At 39.0% G+C, this 13,712-nt stretch overlaps 1 protein-coding gene across 4 annotated transcripts in view; it reads left to right on the forward strand.

Annotated features, from left to right (window-relative positions):
• Positions 1 to 13,712, forward strand: part of Myo5a (myosin VA) — a 154,355-nt gene that overhangs the window by 42,156 nt on the left and 98,487 nt on the right. For 3 of the 4 annotated variants that reach the window (XM_028773618.1, XM_028773619.1, XM_028773620.1), the window contains exons 3-5: positions 443 to 614; positions 2,669 to 2,813; positions 9,342 to 9,498. In XM_028773618.1, coding sequence (XP_028629451.1) covers positions 443 to 614; positions 2,669 to 2,813; positions 9,342 to 9,498 — 474 coding nt within the window. Of the gene's footprint in view, positions 1 to 442; positions 615 to 2,668; positions 2,814 to 4,502; positions 4,580 to 9,341; positions 9,499 to 13,712 lie in introns of those variants that run through there. The other variant, XM_028773621.1, reaches the window with a different exon arrangement.

Consider the following 13,712-nt stretch of genomic DNA (forward strand, 5'->3'; position numbering starts at 1 on the left):
AACTATAATAACAAAAATTATTTACATTGGGGCTAGAGAGATGGCTCAGTGATTAAGAGTGTGTATTGTTCTTCCAGATGATCAGAGATCAGTTCCCTGCATCTGCTAGTTTATGCCTGTTAATTCCAAGTCCAGGGAATCCAATGTCCTCTCTAGACAATTTCATCTTGTACCCACACATAGTACACACATGTACACATATAATTAAATATGAAAATAAATCTTAAATTATTCATGCAGATTTATTCTGATGAAAAGGAAGCCATTCTTTCTTGTTTGCCATTTTTACCAGTTTTTCTGATAATGGAAAAATGACAGGAAATAAATATATTCTAAAGCCAAGAGCCAAATCAGAACTAGGAAATAATCAAGTGCATAGTCATAATAATCAAGTGTTTCGTGTTTGTCATTACTGACACAGTTATTGCATCTCTGTCCTCAGGATTTGGAATATCGTCTAGATCCAAAGACCAATGAGCTCCCTCACTTACGGAACCCTGACATACTTGTTGGAGAAAATGACCTCACAGCTCTCAGCTATCTTCACGAGCCCGCTGTGCTACATAATCTCCGAGTTCGCTTCATCGATTCTAAACTCATTTATACGTATTGTGGTAAGTGTTTTGCTGATGAGCTGTAAGATTTCCTTTGATGGGTGTAGTGATTGAAATGCATACACAGAAAGCCAGCTGTGATTGAATTTCTCATACATGCAAAAATCCCTTCTAAGTAATCAGAAAGATTTACCAGTGTTCGCTAGCTGGTTATATTTCTTGCCAAATACAGTCATTTGTGAATATACATAATTTTGCTCAACATTTAAAGAACAGGTCCATCTTTGGGACACTCCCTCCCAGTCATTTCAGATTTAGTGCTGAAGTTGCTAGTTCTTTTTATTTTGTAAAAATATGCTCTGTGAAGAGTAGATGACCAAAGACTGGCATTTGGTGCAGGTGCAGAGTTAGTGCTCCCTTTCTTCTCACTGACTTAGTCACCAAGGACAGACACCTCATGGTGTCTGTCTCTCTCCTGCAGTGTTAGCTGCCAGCAGCCCAGTTCCTGACTGTTTTCTCAGAAATGAAGCTGGAGCCTGGGCATGTGGCTGTGGACCTTCTCCCAGACAGATGGGAATCTGTCTTTGTTTTTCTCTGTTCTATTTTGTTCTCAGTGATTTCCTCCTGCCTCTCTGGCTCCTTTTCCCTCATGATCTTCTCTCTCTCCTACTAATCATGACTCTCCTGAGATGTCATCTGGATGTTCATTCATTCCCATGTGTTCACTGGCTTGCTGACCATGTTGTGATTGTCATGTCTTCACATTGTCTGTTTAAACAGATACACTTTTTCCTCTCAGAAGAATTTATATCTAATGTACCTGTCTTGATAACATTTCTTATCCCTATTATTTAAATATTTTTCTTCAATTTATATTTTTAGATTTATTTTATGTGTATAAGTGTTTTGGCTGCATGTATGTGTATACACCACATGTGTAGTGTGCCAGGTTAGGGTTTCAGATGGCTGTGAATCACCATGTGATGCTGGGAACCAAACCTGGTCCTCTGCAAGAGCAGTGCTCTTAACCACTGAGTCATCTTGTCATACCATTAATTAATTAATTAATTAATTAATTTTGCACATGTTCTATTTTCTATGATTTGTTTCTTTTGAGTCCAGTGTCTCATGTAGTACAGACTGTCTTGGAACTCATTATGTAACTGAGAATGACCTTGAACTCCTGATCCTCCACCTGTCTCCACTTTCTTTTGACATTTAATATTCTTCGAAAGCATGTATTTTGGTTTTTTTGTTTGTTTGTTTGTTTTCGAGACAGGGTTTCTCTGTGTAGCCCTGGCTATCCTGGAACTCACTCTGTAGACCAGGCTAGCCTCGAACTCTTGAACTCAGAGATCCGCCTGCCTCTGCCTCCCAAGTGCTGGGATTAAAGGCGTGCGCCACCACCGCCCAGCATGAACATGTATTTTGTAATGTGGCACAATGCTTAAGTAGAATGATTTTAGTATATATATCTTGTTTGTTTCTGTTCTCCGTATGACTATCAGTGTGATATCTTCCTAAAAGAAAATCCTTCAGATGAATCTCTGATTATTTCATTGAATAAATTTTTAGACATGAGCTTTTGAATTTTTTATTTTTATCAGGGGTGGTGGTTGTATATACATGCCTGTGGGTACTCACAAAGTCTAGAAGATGGTCTGATTCCTCGGAGTTGTAGTTACAGGCAATTGTGAGTTGCCCAACATTAGTGCTGGGAACTGAACTCACGGTCTCTGCAAGATCAGCAAGTGCTCCTTACCCCTGAGCTGTCTCTTCAACCCCCATTTTTTTTTTTTTACTAAGTATGAAAATATTTAAATTATTTAAAACATTTTTTTTTTTTGCTACATGGAGATCAAACCCAGAGCTTCACAAATGATTGACAAGTGCTCTACCCCTGTCTAAGTCACATTATTTTAAACAGTCTAGTCCAGATCAGTTAGGACTATGTAAAATAATTTAGAATACCTAAGACTGTAGTGTATTTTGACCTTTGAGCAATTTATGAGTTTAATGTGAACTAAGTTGAGACAAGGTTTTATGCTGCCTTACTTTACCAAACCCATTAGGAGACCATTGATTTCATTTTCTTTCTCCCCCTCCTCCCCCAGGAATAGTTCTAGTAGCTATAAATCCCTATGAACAGCTGCCTATCTATGGAGAAGATATTATTAATGCCTACAGTGGCCAGAACATGGGTGACATGGATCCTCACATCTTTGCAGTAGCTGAAGAAGCTTACAAGCAAATGGCAAGGTTGGTAGGAACTTGTATTGTCATTTCATGGCTCTTGTTAGATAAGAAAATCTATTCTTTGCTGTGTCGTGGATAATTTAAAGAGAATAAGAACTTGTAAATAATTACAAGTATTTGACCAATTTGTCTCAGATTGTCTGGACTATTCAATTTAATATTAAAGTCTCACATTTATACATGGATTATATAGTTTGTTTTAAAATTGTCTTTGGAATCTCATCATGCTCCTGTGACAAAGCAAGGACAGGTATTCTGTTTTATAGGTGAGAGAGTCAAAGTTTAGTTGTATAGCAGTAAGTGATTTCCCTAATGTCACTCAGCAGAGTAACAGACAAACTAAAATAACTATGAGCTGGAAAAGCAATCTGTATGATAGCAATTAAAAATATAAGACAGGACATCAGTTGTGTGTGTATAACTCTGCAGAGCGTCTCATATAACCCACAGAGCCTTAACATTTGACGGCAGAGAATGGAAAATAAAGCACTTTCAAGATAAAATGATGCTGAGAATACTAAATGATGTAATGTGGAAGGGTGAGTGCACTGGGAACGCACTAGCTTCTTAAGCATACACGGAGGGGCTGGGCATAGGATGACGTGGGAATCCTCAGACAGTTCATAGGGTCGACAGGAGGCTGACTCGAGAGAGGCTATGATTTTCTCTTTGCAACCAGTGTACATTTTTGGTCCAAAGTGTGATAGAATTTTATAATTACTTCAATGGAAGTACCCATAGAAGTCATTATACTCTTTTAATAATAATAGTACTTGTAATAAGAACCAGAGTTAATCATGTGCTGTCTCCTGACAAGGTATTGATTAGCTACTTTTGATTTATTAACAAAATTTATCTTAACAACTTTTTGAGTATGTCTTGTTATAAACTTTATTGCAGTTGGTAAAACTGAGGTTTAGAGAAGTTCTATAATTTTTCTAAGGCCATCTTTCAACTTTAGTTAGTTGACACTAAAATATTAGTATATTAAGTATAAAATAACAGTGAATTAGTACATAATATGCTATATTATGCCTGATACTACTATAAAACAGTAATGAATATCCAATGTTTAAAGCTTAATATTTAGAAAATTCCATCTGACAGTACATTTTCCTCTAAGCTGAGCAATATCTACCAGTAGTACTTGATTTTTCGAGTTTCCAAGCACTGCAGTGCAATGCTGACACCACTCAGTACAGCCTGAGACGCACTAGCCAGTGAGGGAATCCCAGGGACTGCTAGACTCTAAAATTGATCTCTGAAAAATTTTATAATACTTAAAGAATTTTACAATTTTCAGAAAATTCGTTCTTTGGCTCAAGGGATCAAAGTAAGAGCCTCACATATGGTAAGCACATTCTCAGCCTCAATACCGTTCTGAACTCTGAAAGCGAGGTTTCTCATCATTGTTGTGGCAACCCTCAAATGTCAGGAGATTCAGCTGATTTCCTGGCACTCTCTTATCCCACATGAGATCCCCGTGAGTCAGGTTTGTTTTCTCCGCTTTGCCTAGTTTTTTCTTGTAGATAGCTTGAAATATGCTTCAGTTAGTTAGAATGTTTATCACATAGTAATAAATCTGTACCCACAAAATCTGCTACAATCACCAAGTAGAGTGTGTCTGCCTTGGTTTAGTCAGGAATCTAGGCTGCAGAATCACTTCTTACTTTTTTTTTCTCTTAGCAAATAAACATGCCAGCTCTCCTGGGTGTGAGTCTTGGTGTTTTACATCACCACTGTTCCTACAGACCCCCTCATATCTTTAGGTGAGATACAGCTTATCATTATTGACAGGAATTTCATAATCACAATCCAAAAACCAGGCACTGTCCTGGACATGATATAGCAGCAAACTAGACAAAAGTTCCACCCCACAAACAAAGCCTGGTGAAGAATAAAAGTAAATGAAGCTTATGCTTATCACCTATTGGTAGGATTATTGATTAAACTGATAGTGTTGTTATAGCAGTATTAGCTTTCCTGACTTTGGCCATTATAAATAGATAAGAACAAAGCTCTACTTAACAAACGTTGTGAAGGTTGTGGAAGTAGAGATGTTTACAAGCTCTATTCAAAATGTTGCAGAAAGTTTTCGAATGGGAAAAATAGAGAAACAGAGCAAGTGGGCAGCTCCTGGATGTGAGTGATGCACATGCAGGAATTCATTTTACAGTGTGCCTAGCTTTTACACGTTTCAAATCCTATTATAGTAACTTTATGGGAACAAAACAGAGCGAGCGAGCAAGTATAGAACTCTGTAGGTGAGGTAGGAGGCTATTCAGTGATTTAAAGAGGTGATTTAGTCGAAAGTATTAGTGAAGATGTGGAGTAGGGAACAGATTCTGGATATAGTTTTAAGATCAAACTGGGAAAGCTGATAGAGGGTAAGAGAGAAGCAGGAGTTAGGATGACCACAAGGATTTGTTCTGAGAGATAGAAGGTTGTCAGTTTCCTTTCTAGAGATGACGAGGTTACAGGAAGAGCAGGTTGTGTGTATATGGTGGGGGTTAGAGTTAAAGGGATGGGCTTACATCTTGGTTTATTGACTTACTTATGTGCATGAGAATTTTACCATGTGCGTAAATGTTGGGGCACCAAGTTGGTGTAGTACCTCAGGAGGCCAGAAAGGAGCCTAATAGCAATCGGCTTTACCTGTTAGGCCATCATGATAGCCCAGTTTTAGTTAGACTTGACTGAGCCCCATCTCCATTCTAAACATGCTCCTTAGAGAACAGTGCCCTCGTGGAATACCGACCCTCTTACGTTTAATGGGCCTGTTGACTTTTAGAGGAGAAAAGGCAAATGGAGTTTGGGGTCTGTTTTTCCTCTTGTATTCCTCTTCTCACATCCTTATTTGTCCTTTCTCATGTTAAACCTGACTGATTTTCTTCACTCTGTGTGTGCGTGTGCGTGTGTGTATGTGTTTGTGTGCGTACGCACAGAGGAAAACACATGGGAGTTAATTCTCTCTCCATCATCTGAGTCTTAAGTATGGACTCAGTTCGTCAGGCTTTGTTCCAAGCCAAGCAACTACCTGCTGAGCCGTCTCACTGCCTCCCTGCTTGTTTGCCTTTACCAGAATCACAGTATCATTTTCATTAAACCATTTAGTTTTGCTCCTTATAGACATGTGGTGTAATATTATCTTAATTTTATATATTTTCTGTCCTGTTTGATTCACAGAGCAATGTGACTAAGTTTTACTTACAGCTTTGATTTTTTTTAAAAAAAGTTAGTACTGTGTAGTTAAACTTGATTTAGTTTTAAAAAAATACTGTGTATACTAATTGCATCTCTTCCAATAACCATAGAACTTAAAACATAAGATCTCCATGGGTTTCACAAGTGGTCTAGCTTGACCTTAAAATGTTCTGTGAAATGTATTTGTTATCTTTATGTTTGATTAGATTAATGCATAGGCCTCTTCCCAGTGAAGGACAGAACGTGCATGCTAAGAAGTGACATAGCAAGGCAGAAGGAGCCTACCATAGACCTCCCTGTACCCCTAGAGTTAGGGGTGTATGCCATAACAACCCACTGTCTCGGCATTCTAGTCACCAACCTTAAAACTAACTCTTCTGTTGTTTTCTGCAAAGAGGAAAAGAGTGCCTGTCTCTGTTTTTCTAGTTGTTAAATTATATTGGCTAATAAGTACAGCAGCATTTCAAAAAATATTAAGTAGAATCTGATACAAGCCTTTCCCTTCATCATTGTGAAGCATCATTTCTGCAGTCTCCTTCCTGCCATTTAGGTGTGTCATCTGGTTTTATTACTTCTGACGTTATTACCAGACCTTTCTTAGCCATCCCTTCTTTCATTTAGTTATGTGGTTTCTGAATGCTCTAGTATCCCGAGGTTCATTGGCTAAGTGGAAAATGACTCTTATGGATGGTGAAATCTCTGCTGTTAACAATTGTGACTCAGCTACCATGTGGTGCCTAGTATCCTGCTTATATAACAGGCTTGATGTAATGCATGCTACCTTATAAGACTGATTATACAGATGCTTTGTGACTTCCAGTCAGTATATCCTAAGTCAGGCTTGGTACCTTATGTGTGTATTCCCTGTGTTATCATTTGAGTATAAAATGGCTCCAAAGGTTTATATGCAGAAGACTGGGTAGTGTTGAGAGACAAAACAGGTGTAAGTTCTCCAAGAACTTAATCCATTGACGAGTTCCAAGCTGAATAAGCTATTAGGAAGTGCAACCTGGCAGAAGGAAAGAAGCTGCTGAGAATATGTCAAGGGTTTCTCTTATCCATCCCACCATCCCACCATCTCAGCTTTGTCTGCTTCCTGGCTGCCGCGAGGTGAGCAGCTTTGCTTTTACTCTATGTTCCTTGTTATGATTCCCCACGCTCCAGAAACAAGAGACCCAAGTGAACATGGACTGTAACATAAACTAAATCTTTCCTCCCTGCATCAGTTACTTGTATTCACTGCTATAACAAGGTACATGACAAAAGCAGCTTAAGGCAGGAAGAGGTTAGTTTGGCTCATGGTTTAAAGTATAGACTTGCATGGCCGGGAGTCACAGCAGAAGAAACTGTAGGCAGCCAGCCACTTTGCATCAGTAGGTCAGGAGACAAGGGGAGATGAATGCTGACAATCAGCTCGTTCTCTCTCCCTCTCCCTCCCCCTCCCCTCCCCTCCCCCTCCCCTCCCCCTCCCCTTCCCTTATTTCTTTATTTTACTTATTCACTTTACATTCCACTCACTGTCTCCTCCTGGTAACCTGTCCCACAATCCTTCTCCCATCTCCCCTTCCCTTCTCCTCTGAGAGGATGAGAGCCTCACAGGTATCCTCCCTTCCCTGGCACATCAAGTCTCTGCAAGGCTGGGTGAATCTTCTCCCACTGAGGCCAGACAAGAAAGTCCAGCTAGAAGAAGATATCCCACATATAGGCAACAGCTTTTGGAATAGCTGCTGTTCCAGTTGTTTGGGACCCACCTGAAGACCAAGCTGCACATCTGTTACACATGTGTTAGTAGGCCTAGGTCTAGCCTGTATATGTTCTTTGGTTGGTAGTTCACTCTGAGAGCACCAAGGGTCCAGGTTAGTTGACTCTTGGTCTTCCTGTGGAGTTCCTATCCCCTTAGAGGCCCCAGTCCTTCCTCCTGCTCTTCCATAGGAGTCCCCAAGCTCCATCCACTGTTTGACTGTGAGTGTCTGCATTTGTCTGAGTCAGCAACCTTTCAGAGGGCAGCCATGCTAGACTCCTATCTGAAAGCATAACAGAGTATCATTAATTGTCAGGGAATTGGTGCTTGCTCATGGGATGGGTCTCAAGTTGGGCTAGTTATTGGTTGGCTGTTCCCTCAATCTCCGCTTACCCCCCCCCTTTTAACTGCATTACTTGTAGACAGGATAAATTTGGGGTTGAAAGAGTTTCTAACTGGCTACCGGAGGCCTCTTCAGGTTCCATATCTCCAGTGTTGTGAGTCCTAGCTGACACTCCCATTGAGTCTTAAGCATCTTATCCCAGGTCTCTGTCTCTTCCTGGTGATGCTCCTACCTCCCCAACTCTGTTGCAGGTTTCTATTCATTCTCATGGCCGTTTGGCCATGCCTCCTGTTCCTCCCTATACCTGGTCCTAACCACCCCCATTCTCTTCTTCATCCCCTCTCCCACTCAGTTCTCTCCTTCCACCTACAGGAAGGATACATTATAGGTTGAAGGTTTGGTATCCTAATCACTCCACTGGAAGTCTTGCCTGGTTACAGAAGATAGCTGGTTCAGACTCCCTATCCCCCGTTACTAGGAGTTTTCCCTAGGGTCACCCTTATAGGTTTCTGGGCATTTCCACTACACTAGGTTTTTATCTCACCCTGAAATCCACCCCCCACCTCCACCCCCGCCTCCAGCTGTCTCTCCCACCACTCTCTCCCTCGGTCCTCCCCCAACCTGATTCTGTTGTATGCCTTTAATCCCAGCTCTCTGGAGGAAGAAGCTGGTGGATCAGGACAGCTAGGAATACATAGAGAATCCCTGTCTCAAAAAAAAAAAAAAAAGAGGAGGCGGGAGAGGGGAGGAGGAGGAAGAGAAGGAGAGAAAAGTTTCAATTGTGGAGTAATGTTTTTTTAAAGTGAAATTAGCCAACATCAAACAGTAGATTATGGGAGATGCTGCTTCATAATTATTAACAGATGGACAATTTGAAATATTTCAAATGATTTTTATAAAAATTTAAAAAAGCACATTTTTCCCTAAATTCTTTTGCTGTGGAGCCAAAGAATATTCCCCTTTTCTTCTGTGGTAGCTGACAACAGTATTATAAAATACTAATGCAAATGAATAAAATACTGTGTTTGAGATGCACACAGAACATTCAGAATGCCAGTAATACAGAGTTGTCCTTAGTAACATGATTCTCTCTAAGTTAATGGTATGTTCTTTCTCTCTGTCCTGTTTATAAGTAGTCATTCTTCCGCTTTGCTTCCACACTCTGCCTCATTAGGGAAAAATGTGCAAAAGTGATCATGTCCAGAAGTGGATGCAATGACAGTCGCTTTGATTTGCTTTACAGGGATGAACGAAATCAGTCCATCATTGTAAGTGGAGAGTCAGGCGCAGGGAAGACGGTCTCAGCTAAATATGCCATGCGGTACTTTGCAACAGTAAGTGGCTCTGCCAGTGAGGCCAATGTTGAAGAAAAGGTCTTGGCCTCCAATCCCATCATGGAGGTAAGATAGAACATTTTTAACCTTTTTTTTTTTATAGTCTCTAATTAAGACACAGGCTGAACACTTGACTGATATAGTACCTGTCAGAAAGTCTAGGGTTTCCAGCCACTAAAGTTAAGGAAATACTTTTTTGTATCTTAATAAGAGATCTAGGAAAGCTGAAAATTCTGTAAGGTGGGTTATTTCAAGTAAACCCTACTGTAGAAGAGTCTGCTTTATGCCATTATTCTGCTTTTTAACTTTGAGAGAGAATTCTGCCTATAATACCAGGCAGCAGTTCTTTGTACTGACTATTCTTTGTCCAGGGGTGAGGTTACTCATTTCCTCCCAGTCCCAGGTTCCTGTTTATACTCCTTCCAAAACAGGATTGCTCTCAGTCAAGCGTGAATGAGTTCCATTACTCTTAGCCACAGTACATTTTTCTACGCTTAGTTCAACTTCTTTAGCTACAAATTTTAATTTTAATTTTCCAAAGTCCAAGTATATAAAACCCTAATCTCATGAGAATTTTTACTCTTTAAAAAATAAATATACAGTAAAGTATAGTATAGTAAGGAAATTCAAAATTATGAATTCTTGAGAAAGGAAATACTCTGAAAAGATAAGGTGCCTTCAAAAGTCAGATACATCTGGGTGTGATGGCTTATGCCTGTTTTCCCAGCAATGTGGAGGCTTAAGGCAGGAGGAGCACCATGAGCTTGAGGCAGGCCTGCCCTGAGCAGCAAAGTGAGACCCTGCCTCAGAAAACCAAACCAACGCCAGGTACATATACAAAGTAGAAATGCCTGTGCCAAAGGCAAGGGGATTGGATGTATGACAATTTGATGTCTGGAGGCTTCTAGCTGGAAGAGTATTGTTTGTTAATAATGCTACTTCAGGAAAGTTACAGTTTTGTAAGAAAATGAGAAAAATAGATTTTATTAAATAGAAATAATAAGAACATGTAGAAACAAACGTTTCTTGTTAAAAATTTAAATGGGCATGATTTTATCCCTGTCTTTTTCCTCTGCCAAGTTTTCTTTATTACCCAAACACAGATGGAGCTAAAATTGACCTGATGCACCTTGGTACAAGTGGCTTTTGCAGTAATCTGCACAGAGGTAATTGTGCCTGGTTTGCAGTGCTGTGTGTGACATCTCTAAAACAATGCTGTGACATATGTCTACATGGCTACCCTTTAGAGCCGAAGAACTTCCATTCCTGCATGACCTAGACAAGATACTCTGAGGAAGCAGAGAGGCTTCCAAAGCTAGATGTGCTGCAGAAAGAAGGAGAAAGAGGTTTCTGACATAGCATGGGCAGGGAGGAGCAGATGGCTGTGTCAAAGGAAAGTAGTAACATCTAAAATTAAGATTTTGCAAGGATTTATCTCTGTATATGGTAGTGGATGTTACTGATGTTGATATTGAAGTCATACATTTTGTGGAGCTAGTTTTTAATTTGAGTTTCCAAACAGCAAGGCTAAGTTTAGACTTTTATTCATTTTATTCCCCATGACAACAGATTCCTAGTATCTGACAGAGCCCTAATGCATTCTAGTCCCTTATATTAGAATATCCTGAAATCTTGATTGCCATATCTTTAAGAAATCTCACGTCTTCTAGGCTAGATCATACAAAACTAGAATCTGAGTTTGCCATGAGAATAAGTCTCAGTGGTCCTTCTAGAATATGCCAGGAGCTATTTTCTAACTTAAAAAAAAAAGCTAAATTGTTTTTGTTGTCTGCAGTACAGTTTTGAGTTTTGTTAATAGGAATGATATTAAAATTTAAAACAGGCACAATTACTCTTTTTAGTGAAAAGCAGTTAAGACAAATTTACATTGTTTGTTGAGATGAACAAAAATGGATAAAGGTCCCTTTTCTGTACTACTGTTTATCTGCATTTAGATCAAGAAGATTTTCATTAAGAGAGAAATGTTGGGGATGTAGTAAAGGGCTTGATTACAAGTGCCTGGGTTCAGTTCCCAAAATACAAAAAGTAGAGGATTGTCAGGGCTGGAGAGGTAGTGCAGCGGTTAGGAATACTTGTTGCTCTTGCCAGTGCTCATGACTGTGATCACAGCACTTGGAGATTGAGGCAGGAGCCATAAGAGTGGTTAGTGCTCTTGCAGAGCGCCTGGGTTTGTGTCCCAGCACCGACATGGTAGTTCTCAGGCACCTGTAACTCCAGTTCCAAGGGATATAACACTGTCTTCTGTTCTCTCACACCAGGTACACATGTGTTGCATGTACACATAAAATAAAAATAAATGAATTTTTCTAAATACAGATTTTTTTCAGCAACTGCAAACAGGTTGTTTCAATTTAAAGGATTGAAATAAAATATGGGAAGCAGAAGTAGGGGTGCAGACCTCTAATTCCAGCATTTAGGTTGTGGAGGTGAGACAGTCAGGAGTTCAGGGTGATACTTGGCTGCATGAGGCCAGCCTGGACTACAAAAGACCTTGTCTGAAAAACAAACAAGCAAATAAACAGACAGACAGATAATTCTGGGGGCTCATATCTATAATTTCAGCTCTCTGGAGCCGAAGGCAAAAGCATCATCATGAGTTGTAGGTCAGCCAGGGCTATACAGTGAGTTACAAACTAGCCAGGGCTTCATAGCAACATCATGTCTCAAAATAAAATTATAAACATATGTGCACCAAACACAGCGGTACCCAATTTCATAAAAGAAACACTGTTCAATATAAAATCACAGATTGACTACCACACAGTGATACTAGTGAGTGATTTATACTCTCACCAATAAACAAACAAAATGCTAAACAGAGAAATTCGAGCTAAACTAATGTTATAAATCAAATGGACCTAATAAATATCTACTGAAAATTCCACATGAACATTAAAGAATTTCTTCTCAACAGCTCATGGAACTTTCTCCAAAATTAATCACATATTAAGACAAAGAAAATCAAAACAAATAGAGGAAAATTGAAATAACATACTATATTCTTTCTGGTCTTAATGGAATAAATCTGGATATCAACATCATAGAAATAACACAAAGTATACAAACTCATGGAAACTAAGCACCAAACTTATGAATGGTAATTGGGTCAATGTGGAAATCAATAAGAAAACTTTAGAAATTCCTAGAGTCGAATGAAGATGAAAACACAACATGTGAAATACAACAAAGGGAAGATTACATCACTTAGTGCCTGCGTCAATAACATGGGAGATCTCAAATTCATAATTTAAGAACACACTTGGAAGCCTTGAAAAAATAAGAACAAACAACTCCCAAGAAAGCAAATGGGAAGAGATAATCAAACTCCGGACTGAAATGAATGACATAGAAATGAAGAAAAATAATATAAAAAGATCAAATAAATGATGAGTTCTTTCTTGAAAAAAGAGTAGCTATTGAGAGACCCTTATCCAAATAAAAGAGAGTACAAATCCAAATTAATAAAATTAGGAGTAAAAGGGAGATATTACAAGAGGCATTGAAGAAATTCAGAGAATCATAAGGACATCCTAAAAAATGTTATATTTCACAAAACTGGAAATTTTTAAAAGAAATGAATGAATTTCTAGATATGTATGATCTACAAAAGCTAAATCAAGATGAAATTAATAATTTAAATAGACCAAAAACATCCAATGAGATAAACACAAAACCTCTCAAATAAAAAACTCAAAACCTCCCAAATAAAAAAAGCTCGGACCTAGATGGATTCAGGACAAAATTCTATCAGACCTTCAGAGAAGAAATAATACCAATACTCTTCAAATTATTTAATGTAATAGAAAATAAATACAATTTCTTTTCTTTTTTTTTTTTTTTGGTTTGGTTTTTCGAGACAGGGTTTCTCTGTGTAGCCCTGGCTGTCCTGGAACTCACTCTGTAGACCAGGCTAGCCTTGAACTCTCGAATGTAGCACTAATGCTCAGCCTACTTAGTTTCAAACTGATTTCAATTGCTTCATCAACCATTTGTTGTTTTATGATTAAATGTTTTACTGAATGACAAAAAGTTCTGCTTTAGCCCTACCCTACCAAATAAATAAATAAATAAATAAATAAATAAATTGCAGTTATTTTGGCCAAGCAGTGGCACACGCCTTTAATCCCAGCACTTGGGAGGCAGAGGCAGGCAGATTTCTGAGTTCGAGGCCAGCCTGGTTTACAGAGTGAGTTCCAGGACAGCCAGGAACAAAAAACAAAACAAAACAAAACAAAACAAAACAAAACAAAACAAAACAA

This window comes from Grammomys surdaster, unplaced genomic scaffold (assembly GCF_004785775.1).
Source record: "Grammomys surdaster isolate TR1022 unplaced genomic scaffold, NIH_TR_1.0 231, whole genome shotgun sequence".
Classification (NCBI taxonomy): Eukaryota; Metazoa; Chordata; class Mammalia; order Rodentia; family Muridae; genus Grammomys; species Grammomys surdaster.